At 40.6% G+C, this 21634-nt stretch overlaps 1 protein-coding gene across 1 annotated transcript; it reads left to right on the top strand.

Moving 5' to 3' along the window:
• The first annotated feature begins 237 nt into the window (after positions 1-237).
• On the top strand, positions 238-11097 carry LOC136316052 (vascular non-inflammatory molecule 3-like). The gene is made up of 7 exons (XM_066247798.1): positions 238-451; positions 561-690; positions 5635-5827; positions 7057-7348; positions 8560-8933; positions 10042-10215; positions 10894-11097. The coding sequence occupies exons 1-7, from the start codon at positions 238-240 to the stop codon at positions 11095-11097; spliced, it is 1581 nt and encodes a 526-aa protein (XP_066103895.1).
• Positions 11098-21634: the final 10537 nt, after the last annotated feature.

Raw genomic sequence — 21634 nt, 5'->3', positions numbered from 1 at the left:
GCCCCCTGAACAGTGTCAACAATGGCACTGTATGCTTGAGTCAATACAATTATGCAATCCTGGCTGTCAGTTTTCTTGCACAAAGTCCTTTTGCAATGATGTGAAATGAATTCTGTGTATAATGTATTTGTCAGAAAATATACATAGCTGGCAGCGGGCAAAGCTTTAACATGCAAGTTTCTCCAGTGATACAAAATATAAGCATCTGAGTTTATCAAAGGGTACTGAATCGCAGCTATGATCACATCACATTTTCCACATTATGTGGCTGTTTTTTCCCTCCTCTTCCTGAGTGTTGGTGCCCTGGACACTTTTATTGCTGCCATGTATAAGCATGCTGTTATTATACCAAATGAAACTAAAATACCTGTTTCAAAAGAAGAAGCTTTGCTACAGATGAACAAGAATATAAATGCTTTTGAGGAAGCAGTTAAACAGGCAGCCACCCAGGTATTGACCTTCTCATACTGGCTGGGATATTGTAAAGGAAATTTGAAACTTGATAAAGTGTGAGTGTTGAGAATTTATGAAAAACTTCTTTATTCCCACTTATTTGGGTAGGGTGCCATATTATTGTGACCCTGAAGATGAAATTTATGGCTGGATCTTCACAAGGGACACCATTTACCTTTATCTAGAGGATATTCCAGACCCAGAAGTGAACTGCACTCTGTGTAAAGACCCTCAGAGGTAATGTCATTATCCTTTGACTTTTGAAGAAAAGTTTGTGATATTGTGAAATACCAATAGCAAATGCAGTAACTTGACTAGCATTCTTGCTTGACACATAGAAAATCTACAACGTTGTGCTTAGATACCTCTAGTGCTTCATAATGTGTGCTATCTGGCATGTGATTCCTGTATAGTGAATGACTTGTGATGATAGTGATCAGTTGGTTATTTATTGTAGTTTTCTTTATTGAGTAATATAGTATGTATATGCATGGTTTTTAGAATAGCTGTGCTTAATTGAGTTTCAACAAAGTGAGAAATTTGTAGTATCTAAGACTTATGTTTCCAAATTTAAGTAAGTTGGTTCATCCGTGATCACATGTCTCCTTTATAAAAATGGTAAAAAGATGAATGAGCTATGTTTTTAAAGAGCTTTGATATTGTTATCACTAGCCATGTATTTAGTATAATGAGTGGAAATTTCATAAGACTTGAAAAACTAAGTACTTTTTCTGAGACCAATTTCTACCACTTCTTAGCTGAGTGATGTGAGGTGGAGAACCTACACGTAGACACTTCTGCTTCTTTGTCTGTAAGACATGGATAAGATTTCCTCTCCTATTTCCCTTACAGAGTAGACAAGAGGGTCAAGTGAAGAAACACACATAGAATCTGTACACTTTTCCTGACCTGTGATGGCGCAGTGGGTAAAATTCGACCTGGATAGCTGAGGTCGCCGGTTCAAAAAAACCCTGGGGTTGCCTGGTCAAGGCACATATGGGAGTTGATGCTTCCTGCTCCTCCCCCTTCTCTCTCTGTCTCTTTCTCTAAAAGTGAATAACTAAAATCTCAAAAAAAAAAAAAGAATCTGTACACTTTTGTGCCCTCTCCAATGTTAGTTACCACTATTACATTTTCAACAGAAGAAACTGGATCTAAACTTCTTTGTTTTCTTGTCCTTTGTGAAATTATAATTATTATTTATAGCTGTAGATTAGGTATAATTTTCTTTTAAAAAATTGTAATAGAAATAAAAAGATTTATGAAATAGATTATTTTAGGCATATTTACTTTTTAAAATAGTGATGCATAATTCATTGAAACGACACTACCAATGCATTAAAAAGTAATTTAATTCAGGTCCTGGCCAGTTGGCTCAGTGGTAGAGCATCAGCCTGGCGTGCGGAAGTCACGGGTTTGATTCTCAGCCAGGGCACACAGGAGAAGCGCCCATCTGTTTCTCCACCCCTCCCCCTCTCCTTCCTCTCTGTCTCTCTCTTCCCCTCCTGCAGCAGAGGGTCCATTGGAGCAAAAGATGGCCCAGGCACTGGGGATGGCTCCATGGCCTCTGCCCCAGGCGCTAGAGTGGCTCTGGTCGCAACAGAGCGATGCCCCGGATGGGCAGAGCATCGCCCCCTGTGGGCATGCCGGGTGGATCCCGGTCGGTCGCATGCCGGAGACTGACTGCCTCCCCGTTTCCAGCTTCAGAAAAATACAAAAAAAAAAAAAAAAAGTAATTTAATTCATTAATATTAAATTTACATGCATCTGTTTGGAACTATATCTATTGCACAAAAAGAGGAAGTTAAATAATTTTGATTATTGGAAATTGATAGGAATGCCAGAATGCTGCAATGTAGGAACTCAACTATGTGAGTCAAATCTCGCCCTGAGACCTTCACTTTTGGAAAAATATTCTCTGAGTGTTTTGAAGTCTGTGTTTACAGGCACCATGTAACCATGACTCAATGTTCACTTGACTTGGGGGCTTTTTCCAGAATAGGAAGGATTCATTATTTGCAGTCATTTAAGAGCCTTACACCAAAATACACCTATCTGCCTGAGCTGATAAAACTGATTTTCCCAAGAGAAAAATATCTGGAAGCCTAATTAGTATCTAACAAATTATTTTTAAGTTTGGAAGATATGTGACTGATGAAACTTTAAAATTATTTCTTTTATTATTAATTGAATTTATTGGGATGACATTGATTCACAAAACCACACATATTTCAAGGATCTGCACACTGCATCATGATGCGCCCAGGGCCTCAAGAAAATCCCTTTCTGTCCTCAGTTTTGTTCCCTCTGCCCCCCTCCATCTTGCCCCTACCCCTCCTTTCACTCTGTCTATAACCACACTTTTTTAAAATAGTGCATGCATAATTCATTGAAACGACACTACCAATGCATTAAAAAGTAGTGCACACTATAACCAAACGTTAACCACACTGTAACCAAAAGCGTAACCACACTGTCTATGTGTTGTACATATGTTTTTTTGGCTAATCCCTTCACCTTTCATCCAGTCTTCTCTCCCCTGACAGTTATCTGTCTGTTCCCTGTGTCCATGCTTCTGTTTCTATTTTGTTCATCAGTTTATTTTGTTCATCAGATTTCCACATATAAGTGAGATTATATGGTATTTGTCCTTCTGCAAAAGGTAAGACTGCCTTAACTTTTACGGCCATGTGGTTTTCCATTGTGTAAATACATCACAGCCTTTATCCACTCATCTACTGATGGGCACTTAGACAAGTTTTCAGCTCTGATTTATGAAAAGAAGAAATATAGGCCCTGGCTGCCTGGCTCAGTGGTAGAGCGTCAGCCCAGTGTGTGGATGTCCTGGGTTTGATTTCTGGTCAGAGCACACAGGAGAAGTGCTCATCTGCTTCTCCATCCCTCTCTCCACTTCCCCTCCTGCAGCCATGGACTGATTGGAGCAAGTTGACACTAGGCTCTGAGGATGGCTCAATAGCTTCTGCCTCAGGTGTTAAGAAGAGCTTGGTTGCTGCGCAATGGAGCAAAGCATTGCACCTAGTAGACTTTCTAGGTAAATCCTGGTCAGGGTGCATGCGGGAGTCTCTTTGTCTGCCCTTCTCTCACTGAATAAAAAAAAAAAGAAAAGAAAAAATACAGTATTTAATATAATGGTAATATTGATTTTTTAAAAATCTTCCCTAGTAATATATTAATATATCCCTAAAACAGATAATAGAAGGACCATGGATCATTTACCTCATGTTTAAATACTGCCGCTTTAGAATACTGACGTGTCTCATGCTTACTTGCACTTTCCTTATGAGGAGCTAGTAGGAAATATTTAAGTGTCCTAATTATTTAGCCAAGAAAAGAAAAATTGAACAAATTACATAATAATTACACAAGGAGCTAATAGGCAATATTAAAATACCCTAATTATTTACTCAAGAAAAGAAAAATTAAACAAATTACATAATATTTATTAAAAGTCTTAATGAACATAAATGTGGGCAACATGCCTTATTTTTCCTGAAAATAAATGATCTAAAACAATAGTTATAAAGCTGTTCTTCCTATTCAAAGGTTAGCTCAGCATTAATCGCGGAGGGGCTGAGCGACCTTGGGGACAGCCTGAATGTCCTCTAAAGCAATGACGTCATCAGTTTCCCAGGCTGTCCTCTTGCAACTGCCAAATCCATAATGCCCATTATTTATTTATTGAACGCCTATTTGGTCCCAGGAATTGGACCTGGTACACTATGCACATTATCTCGTTCAATTTATGTAGGAGGTATAACTATTTCCATTTTAAATATGAGGATAGAAGGAGGCTTTAGGCTCAGAACCGGAAATTAGCACGGCTGGAATTCAGCGCAGCCTCTTCCATTGAGCCGTGCTGGCCGGATGTCCTCTGAGGGCCTGAAGGACCCACAACATATTTACATTTTCCAGGGACTAGTGACGCTACTTCTCTGACAGGGTGTTCTAGATGTTAAAAACAAATTGTGTCTTGCCTGACCAGGCGGTGGCGCAGTGGATAGAGTATCGGACTGAGATGCAGAAGACCCAGGTTCGAGACCCCGAGGTCGCCAGCTTGAGTGCGGGCTCATCTGGTTTGAGCAAAAAGCCCACCAGCTTGAACCCAAGGTCGCTGGCTCCAGCAAGGGGTTACTAGGTCTGCTGAAGGACCGTGGTCAAGACACGTATGAGAAAGCAATCAATGAACAACTAGGTGTTGCAACGCGCAATGAAAAACTAATGATTGATGCTTCTCATCTCTCTCCATTCCTGTCTGTCTGTCCCTGTCTATCCCTCTCTCTGATTCACTCTGTCTCTGTAAAAAATAAATAATTAATTAAAAAAAAACAAAAACAAATTGTGTCTTATTTTTTGCTGAAATCTCTCTACAACTTTCTTTCATCTTTGTTATATTCACATTATGTTAATATCCACTCTATGTTAGTATCCACAGCTCATCTTCAAATTAGAGCCTTCCACGTACTTGAAGTCAGCTATCATTCTGCCTATTTCATCATCTCAATCTTTTCCTATTTTCTAGTAAACATCCTAGATATTCAAAGCTAATGTGAATTTGGCATTACTTTGAAAAGCAATTTTATAGTCTATTTATGTTCAAGTTTTCCCCCAGGACTCTCTCAGGTAGAAAGGAAGCTATTATGTTACATTGACCGATGAAGAAACTAAAGCAGAAGAGTAAAGTGCATATTTTTTCCTTGTCTTTTTTTTTCTTATTTTCTTTAAAACATATATATTTAGTAGATACTACTACATTTTTTTCTTTATAGAAGATGATTTATAGAGGGCCAATTATTTACTGGCTTCTAGTAAGACTATGGCTTAGGCTGTAGGGAAGGTCTTCTCCACTAGAAGAGACTGTTAAACTTCAAGCCCCTCATTTGCCTTCCTGGGAATACTTTATAAGAGAAAGTGTGCTTCTCATCTTTCTCTTCCTCCTCCATTGTCTTTGTGCTTCTGTCTTTCACTGCAACCTGGAGTCTGACACAAAAAGTAGCTTAGCTTTCATAAAGATAAAGATTCCATTGCATGGGAGTTTTAAAAGTCCTTTGTTGATTTAAATTTTTTCTGTTGTGTAATAAGTAACAGGCAAATAAAGTATCACTTAGAAAGTTCATAAATCACTAAAATATAGCAGATTTAAAGCAACATTTATTGAATTAGGTTTGGCTATGCTCCAGTGCAAGAAAGACTCAGCTTCCTGGCCAGAGACAATGCTATATACGTCGTGGCAAATATGGGGGATAAGAAGCCATGCAATGCCAGTGACCCCCAGTGTCCTCCTGACGGCCGTTACCAATACAACACTAATGTGGTGTTTGATTCCGAGGGTAGGTTGGTGGCACGCTACCATAAGGTAAGAATCATTTGTGTCGTAGCTAAACTTGCTTCACTTCTTTCGTTTGTTTGTGGGATGTATGTGTACTTGTCTGTTGGATGTTGGTGGGAGAACTTTTGCAATGGACACTTTTCTTAATGATTACATTCCAGTTGAAAAAGGATTTGACTTACTTTGGTTTCACATATGGAGTCTGAGTTTAAATCAGTCACAAAATAAGATATAGCAAAATATTAAAACAGTAATAATAGTGTCACAAAGTTTTTAATATTCTCTGAGAAAGGTGAAATGCTCTGTTTTATCCAGGACTTAACACCAGAGTTTGTTTTTAGGGCCAACATAATAACATTTTGTATTAGCTTTAGTTATTTATGCCATTATAACCTTTTGCTTTTTATTGCAATAATAATGAACTCCAACTGAAAGTGTATTATCCACTCTCTAAAAAAAAAATTGAATTTCCTTGCTTGTGTACCTGAAAAAGCAGAAATCATAGAAAGGGTAGGTCTCTTCTCAGATTTAGTCTGTGCCTCAGAGGCTCAAAAAATGTCATCAATCTTTCCAACTCTCTTAGTCTTTGTTACATATTTGGTTTTTTCCTTTGGGTTAACCATCTTTTTAGAAGCTACATGGCTGCTCAGCATGAATCTCACATTCTTACAGCAGGAAAACCCAGAGGAAGAGTGTATTTTTTCAATTGAGAAATCCTGCAGAAACTTCATGTGCCTTGACTCTGATTAGGCCACATGCCTTCCCTGAGCTGATCCCTGCGGGATGAGGGACAGGCTGCTGCACGGGGAGGGTGCAGGAGCACAGGGTGCTAACTTACATGAACCTAGAGGTGTCATAGGGGGCGCAGGACAACACTCATTGTGTTAACATGCATCAGACTTTGCATGAGCAGCGCTGTTGGTATTTAAGGAGTAGAGTGGGAAACACTCTGAAATTTGTCATATTCAAAACTCAACCTATGATTTTAGGACAGAAATAATCACTTAATAAATATAATTTACAGATGTAATCTCGTTGGTTGATTGGTTGGTTGCAGAAAACTGGCTTTTTGATTGTTAATGTCAGTGAGAAAACTCATGGACAGTGGTATACTTGGTAGAATTTAAACATATTGATGTGTGTGATGATTTTAAATGTGTACATAGTATGCATGAGAGAAACATTTTATGAACACTGATAACCTCTATTTGACAGTTTTGTTACTAATTTTCTCCTTCTTTGCTTTTTGTTAACAGTACAATCTCTTTGCACTGGAAACTCGTTTTGATTTCCCCAAGGATCCAGATTTTGTGACTCTAAACACTCCTTTCGGGAAGTTCGGCATTTTCACTTGCTTTGACATTTTATTTTACAAGCCGGCTGTGATGTTGGTGGACAAGTTTCAAGTTGACAGTGTTCTCTTCTCCACAGCCTGGTATAACTTGCTGCCCTTCATCTCAGCTGTGCCCTTCCACTCGGCCTGGGCTAGGACCATGAGAGTCAACCTGCTTGCAGCGAATGGCCACAACACCAGCATGCATAGGACAGGTAACTCACACTTGTCATGAACCAAGTGGCAGTGGCAGTCTCAGGAAGTCTACATTGACTTTCAAGCCACATTTTCTTTAATGATTATTTAATTAACTCTAAAGTCACAAAATTAATAATTACATAGGTTTCTATACCAATATTCTTTAAATGGAACATTGTCTGTGAGTAAAGAAGGGTGTAAACATTATCATTGAAATTTTATCTGAGGGAGAAATTGGAGTTAAAAATAAGTCAAGCCACATAAGGAAAAAAAGCCAGATCTAAAGAACTTTACAGCCAACATCTATTAGTAATATTGAAATAAATCTTGTTGAGGTATCAAAATCACTTTAGACTTGACCAAGTTTTTAGAGTGTATTCTTTATACAGTGTGGAGCAAAAATAGGTTTATAATTGTTCACATGGAAAACAATCAATAAATAATAATACAAGAATAAACTCTGTATTGCATACTAAAAACTGTAAGGCTACTTTTGTCCCATGCTATAGTTTCTTCACTCAAGGTAGTGCAGACTTCCCTCTTGACAACTTTCTTTTTTTTTCTTTTTCTTTTTTTGTATTTTTCCTGAAGTGAGAAGCAGGGTAGCAGACTCCTGCATGTGACTGACTGGGATGCTCTGCCCATTTGGGGCATGGCACTGTTGCAACCAGAGCCATTCTAGTGCCTGAGGTGGAGGCCATGGAGTCATTCTCAGTGCCTAGGCCAACTTTGCTCCAATGGAGCCTTCGCTGTGTGAGGAAAAGAGAGAGAGAGAGAAAGGAGAGAGGGAAGGGTGGAGAAGCAGATAAGTGCTTCTCTTGTGTGCCCTGGCCAGGAATCGAGCCCAGGACTTTCACCTGCCAGGCCAACGCTCTACCACTGAGCCAACCAGCCAGGGCCCCTCTTGACAGCTTTCTTATTTATTTATCTAGAAGAATCTCAAACAAATAAGTTAAATCAGGAAGGAGCTAAAATTATTCTTCATGTACGGAGAATTTTCTAGTTTGTTTTTAAGTTGATTTATAAAGGGGGGAGGAGTAGCTTAAGTAAAATAAAAAAGAATAGGAAAGTCATTCAAGTCAAGTAATTTCAGTACAAGCAGAGTCCTTACCTATCTTGAAATTTTTTTTCCATAACTTTATATTTAATTTCTTATTGGAATGATTTTATTAGTTTGTCACTATGCAAAATTTGAACCCAAGATTGTGTTTCTTTCTTTTGCTCATAGGGAGTGGAATCTACACACCCGAAGGAATCAAGACGTATCACTATGACATGGAAACAGAGAGTGGCCAGCTGATGCTCTCAGAGTTGAAGGCCAGGCCTCGGAGTGAACCCACCTACCCTGCACCTGTTGACTGGAGTGCTTATGCCAAAAGTATCAAGCCATTCTCATCTGAGCAGTCCGAGTTTTCAGAGATAATTACTTTTGACGAGTTCACCTTCATCGAGCTAAAGAGAAATGCAGGAAGTTACACAGTTTGCCAGAAAGACCTGTGTTGTCACTTAACTTACAAGATGTGTGAGAAGCGAACAGATGAGGTGTATGCACTAGGAGCTTTTAATGGACTGCACACTGTAGTTCGCCAGTATTATTTACAGGTAGAAATGCTTTAATTTGTTAGAATGGCTTCTTTATAAATTTTTCTTCTTGGCCACCATTGCATTTTTTTTAAAAGTGTATCGGATTCCGTTAATAGGAATAATGTTACATTTATCACTGAATTTCAGCCCCACCGCTGATAACACTTTATTTGTTCAGTCTTAGTAAGAACAGAATTAGTTCTCTTGGTTGCAAGGTAAAAACATAAAGCAGATTGATTAGTTCTCAACAATCCGGGTTCAAGTTTTAAAAAGTGCAACTTCCATGCATTCTTTTTTTTTTTTCTTTCTTTGTTTCTTTTTTTTTTTTTTGGTCAGGTTACTTTAGAGCAGTGTTTTTCAAAACTGTCAACTAGATCCCAGAGTGACAAATCCATTTTACATCATGACCCAGTGCAGTCAAGATGTGTGACTGAGTTACAAGAGATATTCAATCAAACAAACATTCATGATATAATAATTGCGTGCTGTACCCTCCTATTTTTAATATTCTAGTTTATTTCATTTTGCTTAATTGAAAAATAGCCTGACGATGCAGGGGTGCAGTGGATAGAGCATCAGCCTGGGATGCAGAGAAACCTGGTTTGAAACCCCGAGGTTACTGGCTTGAGTGTTGATTTATCCAGCTTGAGCATGGGCTCACCAGCTTGAGCTGGCTTAACTGTGGGATCATAGACGTGACCCCATGGTCTCTTATTTGAGCCCAAAAGTTGCTGGCTTGAAGCCCAGTGTTACTGGCTTGAGCCCAAGGTCGCTGGCTTGAGGAAGGGGTCACTGGCTCGGCTGGAGTCTCCTGGTCAAGGCACATATGAGAAAGCAATCAATGAACGACTAAGGAGCTGCAACAAAGAATTGATGTTTCTCATCTCTCTCCTTTCCTGTCTGTCTGTCCTTGTCTATCTGTCTCTCTCTCTTGTTAAAAAGGGGGGGGGTAATTCTAACTCACTGAATTGATTTTAGGATTCACTAATAGGTTATGACCTGCAATTCAAAAAACTCTGCTTAAGAGGCAACCGAATACACATTTCTCTATTCCTTGAAATTGTGTTTTTTGCTGAGAAAACATTTCCAAGATTTCTAACCACTTTCTCTTTCTTTGCCTACATAGACATGCACATTAGTGAAGTGTCGAACCACTGACCTGAGAACTTGTGGGAAGCCTATAGGGTCAGCTTCTACCAAGTTTGAAGAATTCTCCCTCAGTGGCACATTTGGAACGAGTTATGTTTTCCCACAGCTCATTCTCAGTGGGAGTCAGCTTGCCCCTGAAAGCTATTATGAGGTAGGAGGTTTTCAGGATAATGAATTTCTTTGAACAGATGAGGTAGACGGGCATAATGAAAAATATTTAAAATAATGAGTCAGTGTTGCAATGTTGTGGCTCATATTACCCTAGCAACACTTTAACGACATGTGGAAGCTATGATATGGAAGACAAGTGTGGTTCTTGACTACCTGTAAGTTGTAATGGAAAATTTGATGTTCATTTTTCTACATAAGTATGATTTTGAAATCCAAAGCCACCATAGGTTATGGAGAAATTAAAATAGAAATATTGATTGCCGGTGGTGGCAGGCAACTAATGTTTTCCTTACTTGTATGGTATAGAAGATCTAAGTTAAACAGATTAAATAAGGCATCCACAACTTATTTCATGGGTGTGTTATTTTAAGAAGTTATAATAATGATAGTGATACTGAATACTCTCTATAGTGCTTCAAGAGTTAACTCTTTTTTATACATATCTTTTTTAACCCCTGCACAATAGATTTATTTGCTGCATTTTCACCCAATATCCCTTTGCTATTAGACCTTTGGATCTGAAACATGGGTCTTCTGACACCAAATTCTGTGTGCTTTTGACTATTTTATGCTGCTTTTAGAATGATGTTGACAGAGAAGGCCTGTGGGCTGGAAACTGAGCTGTTCACAGGAGTTAATCCCTTGTTTCTTTGATCAGGTTTCGAGAGATGGACGTCTGAAGAGCAGAAGTGGAGCTCCTTTGCTGATCTTAGCTATAAACCTGTATGGGAGAATGTATGAGAGGGACCCTCCGCATGGGAGAATGTATGAGAGGGACCCTCCGCACTTAAGACAGGGACCAGGGAAACACAGTGATCCTTTCATCCGCACCCTTTCAGATTTAGCCTCGCAAGGAGAGTGAGAGAAAACAAACAAGCAAACAAAGAAAACCTTTAGTGTCAATAGATGTGTGCACAAATTTTACATTTTTCTACTTGCTCTAGTACATACTCATATGTGGGAGGCTCACTGATCTTTTATGTAGATGCATCTGAGTCTGTGTGAGTATGCATATGTACAGTAGAACATACACTTAAATAGGAGGGGTAACTTAGAAAAATTCTTCTGTGGTAATTGCTCTAATGTATGCAAATGTTTTTCCCATTTGTAAATACATAGGGTGAATACTGTATATACAGGGGTTTTGATCTCAGTCATTTAAGAGACAGGAAAGTAAAAAATAAGGGCATCTTTTAAGTAATTTGAACAACTTTTTAACTAACTAAAATTATTCAATTAACTCTTTATTCTACTCTAATGATGTATTTGCATGGAAATCTGATACTGAGAATGAAAGCAAAAAATAAATAATCTCCTTCAGACCATAGCTGTTTCCTTCTGAAATCATTCTATCCTAAAATCTATCTAATTGGATTAAGTTCCCTCAAGACTCAGGGATCTGTTGCAGACTGTGCTAGACTGAGAACTGCCATAGAAAGTGTCACCATGTCATTTCCCCCCTTGGTCTATAAGCCCTGGTTCCAGAGTCCTTTTTCTGGTTGGTCACCGTTGAACTCAAGAAAGAGACACACATGAGAACAGGGGGACTCTTTGGGATATGTGGGACTGATTCAGGCTCATTCTGAGTTTGGAAACAGCCCTTTTTTCATAAAAAGGTGTGACAATTGCTTGCTTTCTTAGGTTTTTCCTAGGTGTTTATTTCCACTTAATTTAATTCACTCTGGTTCTAGGAAGCTGGAGAAATTCTGGGCAGCAGGAAACGCCCTTGGTCTTTGTTTCTATCATTGTTAGGTCTTTCTCCAGGGACTGTGACACTAGAATCTTAGGATTGTCACTGTGCCCGTGACTTCCTCCTGATGGGCTCGTGCTGATTCCTTCAAGGCATCTTTTCTCTCTCTCCTAGACAGTTGTCTGGAGGCAGCATTAGTTCTGGTGACCTACCTTCTTCACCACCCCTGATCCTCTGCACCTGGTGTGAGCTAGCCTCTGTCCCCTCTGTTTAGTAGAGGGAACTGCAGAATCACCGAATACGATGGGCATTCTCAGCGTTTACTCACCATAACTCATTGACACAGCTGCCCTTCTGAAAGTGGTTTTGCCTTTTCCCTTGTAATATCCCACATTTTCAACTTCTCTGCCCTCTTTTGCCTCTCTCCCCTCTCCCCTCAACTCTTATTTCATTTACCATGGTTTGTGTTAAAAACGAAATTCCATTTAGCAAATCTGAAAATTAAATTTGTTTTATTAAATTATTCACAAATCTAGTAACACTAGGGTGCTTTGAGTTATGTAAAATGGAAGTGATTTATAAGCAGAAATTGGGCAGGACAAGAAGGTTATTAGAAAATAAAGAAAGAAGGAAAGAAAGAAAGAAACAAAGAAAGAGAGAGGAAGAAAGAAAGAAAAGGAAGGAAGGAAGGAAGGAAGGAAGGAAGGAAGGAAGGAAGGAAGGAAGGAAGGAAGGAAGGAAGGAAGGAAGGAATACAGACAGACTATACTGTTTTATCCCAGAACTTCTTTCAGGATGAAGGGGATGCTAATCAGCAAATTTCCAATTAATCTTTAAAGGTCATACTGTTGGGTTAGGTAAACACTGCCATTAAGTTTTAGTTGTTGCACTGAGGGCAAATGACTCTATTTGGGGCCTGTTCTTTCTTTCTTTTAACACTTATAAATCAGGACATCTTCTAGACTCAGTCTTCACAGTTGTATCTTTTAAAAATCTATGTTCTTTCTTTGAAAACTAAAGCCATTCTAACAGCTTCAACTGGTACTTCTGAGACACCAGAGTATATTTTACTGGTAAGCAAAAATAAATAAATAGCCCTGGCTGGTTGGCTCAGTGGTAGAGCGTCGGCCTGGTGTGCAGAAGTCCCAGGTTCGATTCCCGGCCAGGGCACACAGGAGAAGCGCCCATCTGCTTTTCCACCCCTCCCTCTCTCCTTCCTCTCTGTCTCTCTCTTCCCCTCCTGCAGCGAGACTCCATTGGAGCAAAGATGGCCCGGGCGCTGGGGATGGCTCCTTGGCCTCTGCCCCAGGTGCTAGAATGGCTCTGGTCGCGACAAAGCGACGCCCCGGAGGGGCAGAGCATCGCCCCCTGGTGGGCAGAGCGTTGCCCCCTGGTGGGCATGCCGGGTGGATCCCGGTCGGGCGCATGCGGGAGTCTGTCTGACTGTCTCTCCCCATTTCCAGCTTCAGAAAAATACAAAATAAATAAATAAATAAATAAATAATTTATGACTTAGTTTAGTCTGCATCAAAATGATTTGAGGTTATATTAAAAACAAAACAAAATAAAAATAATTTTATTGAGTCTTATGACAAAAAATATATATTCTTATGATGGGAATGAAAAACTTGCCTTTTTCAAAGTTTTTCTGACTATTGTTACTGAGGCAGTGTGGGTCAAATAAGTTTGCAAATATGATGTATATGTTTGCTTGCTTATAGTTTGCATTGAGCATGTGGAACAGGCTCTAAGCTGGCATGGCCATTATAGCCTAAGGCTTAGTTCTAATACTAAGTCTTTCCCACCCTTTTAATACTAAGATCTTTTCAAAACTAAGCTTTTTCTCACATCCTTGACTGTTGCATGATGTGGGGTGGTGCATTCTCATGAGGAATCCCATTATGCCGCAGATAAGTGACTTTGTGTCAGAGACTTCCTTGTTTGTATATTGGACTAAAGGTTTTGATTTCTACACTATAACATGGGGCAGAGGAGCCCATGCTGCAGAACAGAGAAAAGCCACATGGAGGAGAGGAGATGCAGTCAAGATGGAGGAGTGCTGAAGGATAAGCCAGTTCAGTTTGTGCAAGGAGATGGGGAACAGAGGTAAATAAGGCTGGTGAGGTACAAACCTTTGATTCTAGGAAACTCGGATAAGTCAGTGGCTTTGGGAGCCCTGAATGGAAAGGGAAGTGTTTTCCCGCTGTGTGTATTTCTTGCCTGCCAGGTGCAAGCTAGGATTAAAGCTAAGGGCCCATCAGTTCTTGGATCCATTGTTTCATTACCGTCTGTCTGAATCAGATGTGAACCTGCATGGGCCAGGCGGCTGTGATGGTGGCCGTGGCTACTGGCTTTACAAACAGATTAGTAGGAAGCTAGGAAAGTTCCTTAGCAAGTGAAGTGTGGAAACAGACAGCTTGACAAACTGGTTGAGCAATTTACAGCTGGATAATAAACCCAAGGTCTTATAGTTCCTAAACAAGGACACTTAGGAGCATATAGTTACAAATTCCAGACCTTGTTGGGGCAGACCCACCTTCATCCCCTGATTATCTTTGAAGGTGAAAGTGACCACAAAATGACCCTAGTCAATCTTTGTGCTCATATTTGGTACACTGACATGTTACAGAACTCAACTGGGAAGCTGATGAATATTCTGTTGAGACTCTCCCCTGAGACCTTCCCTGGGATATGTCAACATAAGAAACATGCAAACCTGTAAGAATTTTGTATGAGTTGATTTAAGCCAAACTGATGATGATTGCCAGGAGGTAAAATCTCAGTGGATTGAAAAAAATGCTCCAGAGAATGAGAGTTTCACCACTTATTTTATACATTACAATCAAGGGGAAGGCATAGGGGGTTACATGAAATCCATGGATGACACATTAGGGAGTCAGGAGAAGGTAAAGCAGGGAAATCTCTGCAATTGAAGAAAAAGTAAACTCTATAGAGACCCATACTTCATTTACATAGGCAGGTATAGGGTAGTTAACAATTAACATGATAATGATGATGAGGGGATTTGTGGCCATTGTGCTAGAGCTTATGTCCTGAGGGGTCAGGAAAAGAAGATTGTTTTTACATTTCAAAGGAATGTTACTCTTACATTTTTAAAGTATATTATCAAGTATGTAATTATAGGTGCAAAAAGACCACAGACAGGCTCAGTGAAGGTAAATACCTGAGAAAGATACCACCCTAGTGTGGTAGACAGTTAGACAGACAAAAGCATAGCAAGGACAATAGGCTAGGCACAGAGGTCTCCAGGGCAGAAAGCCCCAGTTGCCTAGTGTTGAGCAGACAGAATATATTATCTCACTTTGTTAAAGATGGCGCTGCCCACATGGAAGCCCGTTGCCCAGGTGATAATATTAGTTGCCTTTCTTGCTTGGGATGGGCAAAATTAGGTTAATATGTGTTGGGAGAGGGTTTCGCGCCAAAAGGTTTTAAAAGGAAGAGAGATCATCTTGTTCCCGGGGAAGAGTGATTACATTCTAGGAGGAGCTCATGCTGGAGGAGTACAGAGAAAGGCCACGTGGAGAAGAGGAGAAGCAGCCAAGATGATGGAGTGCTGAAGGAGAAGCCAGTTTGTGCAGAGTTTGTGCAGAGAGGAGGTAGAGAACAGAGGTGAATAAGGCTGGTGAGCTAGAAACCTTTGATTCTAGGAAGCTTGGATAAGTCAGTGGCTTTGGGAGCCCTGAATGGAAAGGGCTCCCACTGTGTGTATTTCTTGCCCGCTGGGTGCAAGCTAGGATTAAAGATAATGGCCCACCAGTTCTTGGCTCCCCTGTTTCATTACCATCTGTCCGAATCAACTGCAAACCTTCATGGGCCAGGCGGCTGTGATGGTGGTCGTGGCTACTGGCTTTACACCTAGTGATGGATAAAATGGCCACTCAGCCACCATCTTTCTTAAGAACAATGTAGGCCTGAAGGAGCAAGAAGGACAAGTAGCTGGATGCTGATAAGAAACAACTGGATTAGGGTGCAGACAATTTTGAGGAACTGTGGTGCCACTCCCAACCATAAACAGAAGTTATCTTGCAGCTGTCTTTGTGCAAGTCCCTTTGACAAATCCATATAACCCCTGTCCCATCCCTCCCTTGGGGCTGACACCCTTTGCTGGTCTCAGCCCATCTGCACCCAGGCATTTTTAAAATAAATTTCCTTTTGGAACGCAGCCTGTCTTCAAGGCTTCCTTTTCTCTGACTTTCTTTCTGCATGGCCAATAAACTCTTCCTTTTGGCTACACTTGTCTCTTGATTCAATTCCTTTTCTCAAGAAGATAAGAAGCAAGGTCTATCCTGGTAACACTAGGATGTGACTACCTATCATGAACTGCTTTTAGTTGGAAAGTTTTCATTTCAGTTCACCCTTTGTGGGTAACTTTAGATCTCTGAGTTTGTAAGCTTGCTGTGCAGGCCTCTGTGGCCCCTCTTTTCCCACAGATTCTATCTGGCAGAAGACAGAAAAAAACACTTGTTGGGCAGTGTTGGTCAAATGAGTTTGTAAATTTGATATATGTGTTTGCTCGCTTGTGGTTTGTGTTGGGTGTGGGGGACGGACTGTGGGCAGGCAGGGTCGTTGTAGCCTAGGGTTTAGTTTTAAGACTGGGCTTTTCCCCACACCCTTGACTGATTGTATGATCTGGGTGGTGCACTCTCATGAAGAATCCAATTATGCCTCGGATAAGTGGCTTTGTATCAGAGACTTCCTTGTTTGTATATTGGATTAGGGGTTTTGGGTTTTCTACACTATAAAGTGGGACAGACCAGGAACTCAGACACACAGTTCCTGCTATCACAATTGCAGGGGCTTCCCTGATCCCTTGCCCTTCATGGGAAAAGTTGGTTTTCGGCTTTCCCCTTGTCTTCTTTTGTGGTTTGCCTGACTTGGTGAGACACCAATAAATAGGATGGCCCACTGTTGGTCAAATAAGTTTGTAAACATGATATATATGTTTGCTCGCTTGTGACTTATAATGGGTGTGGGGGACAGGCTATAAGCAGGCCAGGTTGTTGTAGCCTGAGGTTTGGTTTTGGGACTAAGCTTTTCCCCACACCCTTGACTGATTGTATGATCTGGGTGGTGCACTCTCATGAGAAATCCAATTATGCCTTGGATAAGTGACTTTGTATTGGAGACTTCCTTGTTTGTATATTGGATTAAGGGATTTTGGTTTTCTACACTATAAAGTGGGACAGACCAGGAACTCAGACACACAGTTCCTGCTATCACAATTGCAGGGGCTCCCCTGATCCCTTGCCCTTCATGGGAAGAGCTGGTTTTCTGCTTTTCCCTTGTCTTCTTTTGTGGTTTGCCTGTCTTGGTGAGACACCAATAAATAGGATGGCCCCCCATCCTCTGACTCCGCCATTTCTCTATCGTCTGCCCGAATACAATGGGAACCTGCATGTGAATGGTCACGATGGCGGCTCCTGGCCTTACATATGGTCAATAGACCTGATTTTTTTTGTTCTTAAGACAGTTTGATGGTGACCAGAATCTAATGTCCTAAGGTCTTAATGATTAAGAAAATGAGGGAGCAGACAGAAGGGAGAAAGGGTCATGTTCAAGAAATGAGGTTTCTATGCCTTACATTGGTCAAGTAATTTAGATGACATACAGAAGAACAACAGGGAAAATAAAGTTTTAATACATGCACGTGAAAAATTCACATAAGACCTGAAAATACCAAAGATATGAAGCAAAAATAGGTATATTTGTCATTCTAAACTAAGGAAGGAGAAATACTACAGTTGACCAGGAGATAAAAAGAGTTATTGTTTAGTATATCGAGCCATCTTGAAACAATGGGTCACAAAGAGGACTTCGAATAAATGGGCCTTGCTAGATTCTACCCTGTCAATTGCACCTAGTTCATGTTAAAATATAGTCATCCATGGCAATAGCTCCCTTTTTGGAGCACATCCTTTCATCTTTTTTAGCGATAAGCAAGAAGATCTTTGACTTGGACTTTGAAAGTTTGTGGCTTGAAATAAGCCAGAGTGGCACATCTTGGAGTGAGTCACTCTGAACCTCTATACTTACAATACAAACACTGTATCAAGTAGATTCATGCCAATAAAAAAATTGACACAGTGTTCTAGCCATTAAATATTAATATGAAGGCCCCAGAGAAGAAACATTCATTTCATATGAACCCCAAGAAAGAACTTATCTGCTGAGATGGACTTCTCATGTTCAACTGAGGGCCCAAATTTTATAAATCGTAAGAGCCCAGCAGTGATTTGCTGGCAGGGGTTCATCATATACCGTAAACCCAGAGGAAACGCAGACTGAATTCCCAGCTTCCCTCATTATGTTCCACTTATTTACCCAGTCCTAGCACCACTGCAGGGAAACCCTGGCTTCCCCGTTCCATCAGTGAAATGAGACCTGCCCCATTCAGTCAGAACTGCACATTTTGATAATCTCATTTACATAAAGTGGATCTCACTGAGAACAGGAATTGGAACTTATAAAAGGAGGCCTCCCCTTTGTCTCAATTTATATCGCTACCTGAATCTGTGTCTCCCAGGCTGCAGCTTTTCTTTGCTCAAATAAATGATTTTTATTATCTATTACAATCTAAAATTAAGTTTGATTTATGATATTTATGCATATATATTTAGTAACAACAAGGAGGCAGATTTCTAACTTTTAACATACATATAATTGAGACCAACTACAATTCTGACACCCAACCCTGACGTGTGGGTTTTTTTCCTACACCAGCAAGTAATTCTCCAACACCAGCTGGGTGTCCTACAAGTCAACTCAATTTTGACACTATACACCTAGAGATAGCTTCAGACCCCACAGGATTAGAGTTCAGTCCCACAACTTCCCCCTTCTCCCCACTTCAGATGCCAATTTCAAGTCTTAAGTTGTCACCTGTCCTGTGACTGTCTATAGATCAGGTTCCAAAGACCCCATTCTTGGGTCTGATTAATTACTAGAAGAGCTCACAGAATTCAGAAACATTGTACTCACTTGATCACCAATTTACTATAAAAAGACATAACTTTGGCCCTGGCTGGGTAGCTCAGTTGGTTGGAGCATCATTGGGATGCACCGAGATTGCAGGTTCAATTCCTGGTCAGGGCACATCCAAGAATGAACTAATGAACACATAAAATAAGTGAATCAACAAGTTAATGTTTCTTCTCTCTCTCTAAAAATCAATAATAATAATAATAATAATAAGAGCTGCAACAGGAACAGCCAATAGAAGAGATGGACAGGGCAAGGCGTGCAGAGGGGCACCAGGGTTCCTTGCCTTCCCTGAGTGCACTACCCTCCCAGCATCTCCATGTGTTCAACAGCTAGAAGCTGTTGGAATGCTGTCTTTACACAGGCCTGGTTCAATAAATCACAGGTCATTGCTAGTTCAAGTCTATCTTCAGCCCTTCTCCCCAACTGGTAGGTCAGGGCAGGACTGAAGTTCCAACCCTCTGAGCACATGTTTGGCCCCACTGGCAAAGCTCCATTCTTAGTTACTTTACAAAAGCTACTTAATTAACATAACACACAACACCCTTATGAACCTCCTTGCTTATGAAATTCCAAGGTTTTTAGGAGCTTTGTGGGAGACAAAGACAAAATTCAGGTTTCTTATTAAAAATCACAATATCATCTGACCTGTGGTGGTGCAGTGGATAAATTGTCAACCTGGAATGCTGAGGTGGTTGGTTCAAAACCCTGGGCTTGCCCAGTCAAGGCACATTAAGAGAAATGAGTTGATGCTTCCCAGTCTTCCCTCCCTTTTTCTCTCTCCTCTCTCTGAAATCAATAAATTCAATCATTTTTTTAAAAATTCACAATATTACACATACATAAACATGGGTGTGCACACATAAATACACATGTATGCAGATGGCTCTTCAGAGTTCACCAGATGTCTTCAAATGCTTGTCTTGTTACATCCTCAAAATCACTTCACAGTGATCAGTATTTGCACTGAACTCCCTGCATCAGCTGGCTCAGCCAGATCAACTGCGGAGATGACTGGTAATGGAAATAAACTATCCAGGGTTGCAGATGGCGGGGGGGGCAAGAATCAGTCTACTTCCTTAGAAGCCACTTCTATTAGGTCTTTTGTGTACACTAAGCTAGGAGCTGGGGACCTAGAGAAGTGTAAGAGGCAGTGCACACCCAATTTTGTCCTGTTCTCCCCGCCTTTTGCCCCGTTTCTGATCCCCTCTACCTGTTTTGGGCAAGACTCACTGATGAATGAGTGGGTTTTGGAGCCCAGTGTGTGTATTTCTTGCCTGCCTGGTGCAAGCTAGGATTAAAGGTAATGGCCCACCAGTTCGTGGCTCCATTGTTCTATTACCATCTCTCTGAATCCAATGTGAACCTGCATGGGCCAGGCAGCTGTGATGCTGGCTGCGGCAACTGGCTTTACATCTATCTTGTAATGAGCCAGTGCCCCTGGGCTGTGACCTTCACAGCTCTTCTCAGTCTTTTTCCTTTCCCCCTTAGTTGAGATAGGAAGGCCAGGAGGTTTAGAGTTGAGGTTTTTCTTTTCCCCAGATTTGTTAGGCTCTGGTTTAATTTGCTTGAAGAGGAGCATTGATAAGGAGAGCAAAAGGTTCAGGGGCTTATTTCTCTTCCTTCTTTAGAAAATGTGAGTCTGAGTTGTTGTTTTTGTTTTCTTTTTTGTTTGTTTGTTGGGTTTTTGGAGGGGTTGTTTTTTGTTTGTGTTTTTTTTGTTTTTTGTTTTTTTGTCTCAGTTGTTTTTCCAGAGAATCTATTGGGGTTCTTAGAGGTAAAACTCACAAAAGTGTGATAGCCTTTCTAACACTGGAATTCCCCTTAATTCTAACTGTCAAGTGTATCTACAGTGAGCCTCTAGCAATTCATCAGTGACAGCTGAAGTGATCATATCAGCGAGAAAGGAAAAGGTGTTCCCTGGAAAGTAACCTCACAGGTGGCTCTGATCATAGATTCCTAACTAGGCAAGTCATGGTGATGAGTCACACCCCATAAAAAGGTTTCTTTAAAGCAATGCCTGTCCTTTGTTTCTGGGAGTCTAGGTTGCCATACCTTTGAAATGCGTCCTCTCCGACTGGGCTAGTACATGCCAAGTAGGCCACGAGAGAAACCACCCACAAGAGCACCTGATCTCGTTAACTAACCTGAAATCCCATCCTGCCTTGTTTCTCCCACTTTCATGTCATCTCCACAGACAAAAAGCTGCAGAGCTGTCCTTCTCCACGGCACTTGAGATCTTGGTTCCTGGCAGCTGTCATCAGTTTGGCTCAAACTCATAAGTATTCTCTGCAGGTGTGGACAGTTTTTAAATCGGCACCACTACTGGCTCCAACAGTGGACTTCTGCTACCGGTAAGGCTGTCTCTCCAATTGTCAGGAAGAGGTTTGTGTGTGATCTCAACTTTCTGCCGCATCTAAGAAAAAGTACTGGTTTTCAGTTGTTGAGCCTTTTTCTTGTTGTGAATATGGGAGACGTGATTTTCAAACTCTTTTCATGTTAGACTGGAACCAATAGGAGCTTCTTAGTTCATATTTCTAAATTAATTATATCAGACAAGTTGTGGGTCAAATAAGTTTGCAAATATGATGTATATGTTTGCTCACTTATAGTTTGCATTGGGTGTGGGGGACAGGCTGTAAGCAGGCAGAGTTTTTATAGCTTAAGACTTAGTTTTAAGACTAAGCCTTTCCCACCTTTTTTAATTCTA

The sequence above is a fragment of the Saccopteryx bilineata genome, chromosome 12 (genome assembly GCF_036850765.1).
Source record: "Saccopteryx bilineata isolate mSacBil1 chromosome 12, mSacBil1_pri_phased_curated, whole genome shotgun sequence".
NCBI classification, from domain to species: domain Eukaryota; kingdom Metazoa; phylum Chordata; class Mammalia; order Chiroptera; family Emballonuridae; genus Saccopteryx; species Saccopteryx bilineata.
The sequence above is the reverse complement of the archived record's forward strand: the minus strand, read 5'-3'. Positions and strand labels throughout refer to the sequence as shown.

What these genes read in the sequence shown, in the direction of transcription:
- LOC136316052 (XM_066247798.1), top strand. Translation starts at nt 238, where the DNA reads ATGATCACATCACATTTTCCACATTATGTGGCTGTTTTTTCCCTCCTC. An exon ending in CACCAGCATGCATAGGACAG is followed by an intron (nt 7,349 to 8,559) that starts GTAACTCACACT and finishes TTTTGCTCATAG; the next exon opens with GGAGTGGAATCTACACACCC. An exon ending in TTCGCCAGTATTATTTACAG is followed by an intron (nt 8,934 to 10,041) that starts GTAGAAATGCTT and finishes TTGCCTACATAG; the next exon opens with ACATGCACATTAGTGAAGTG.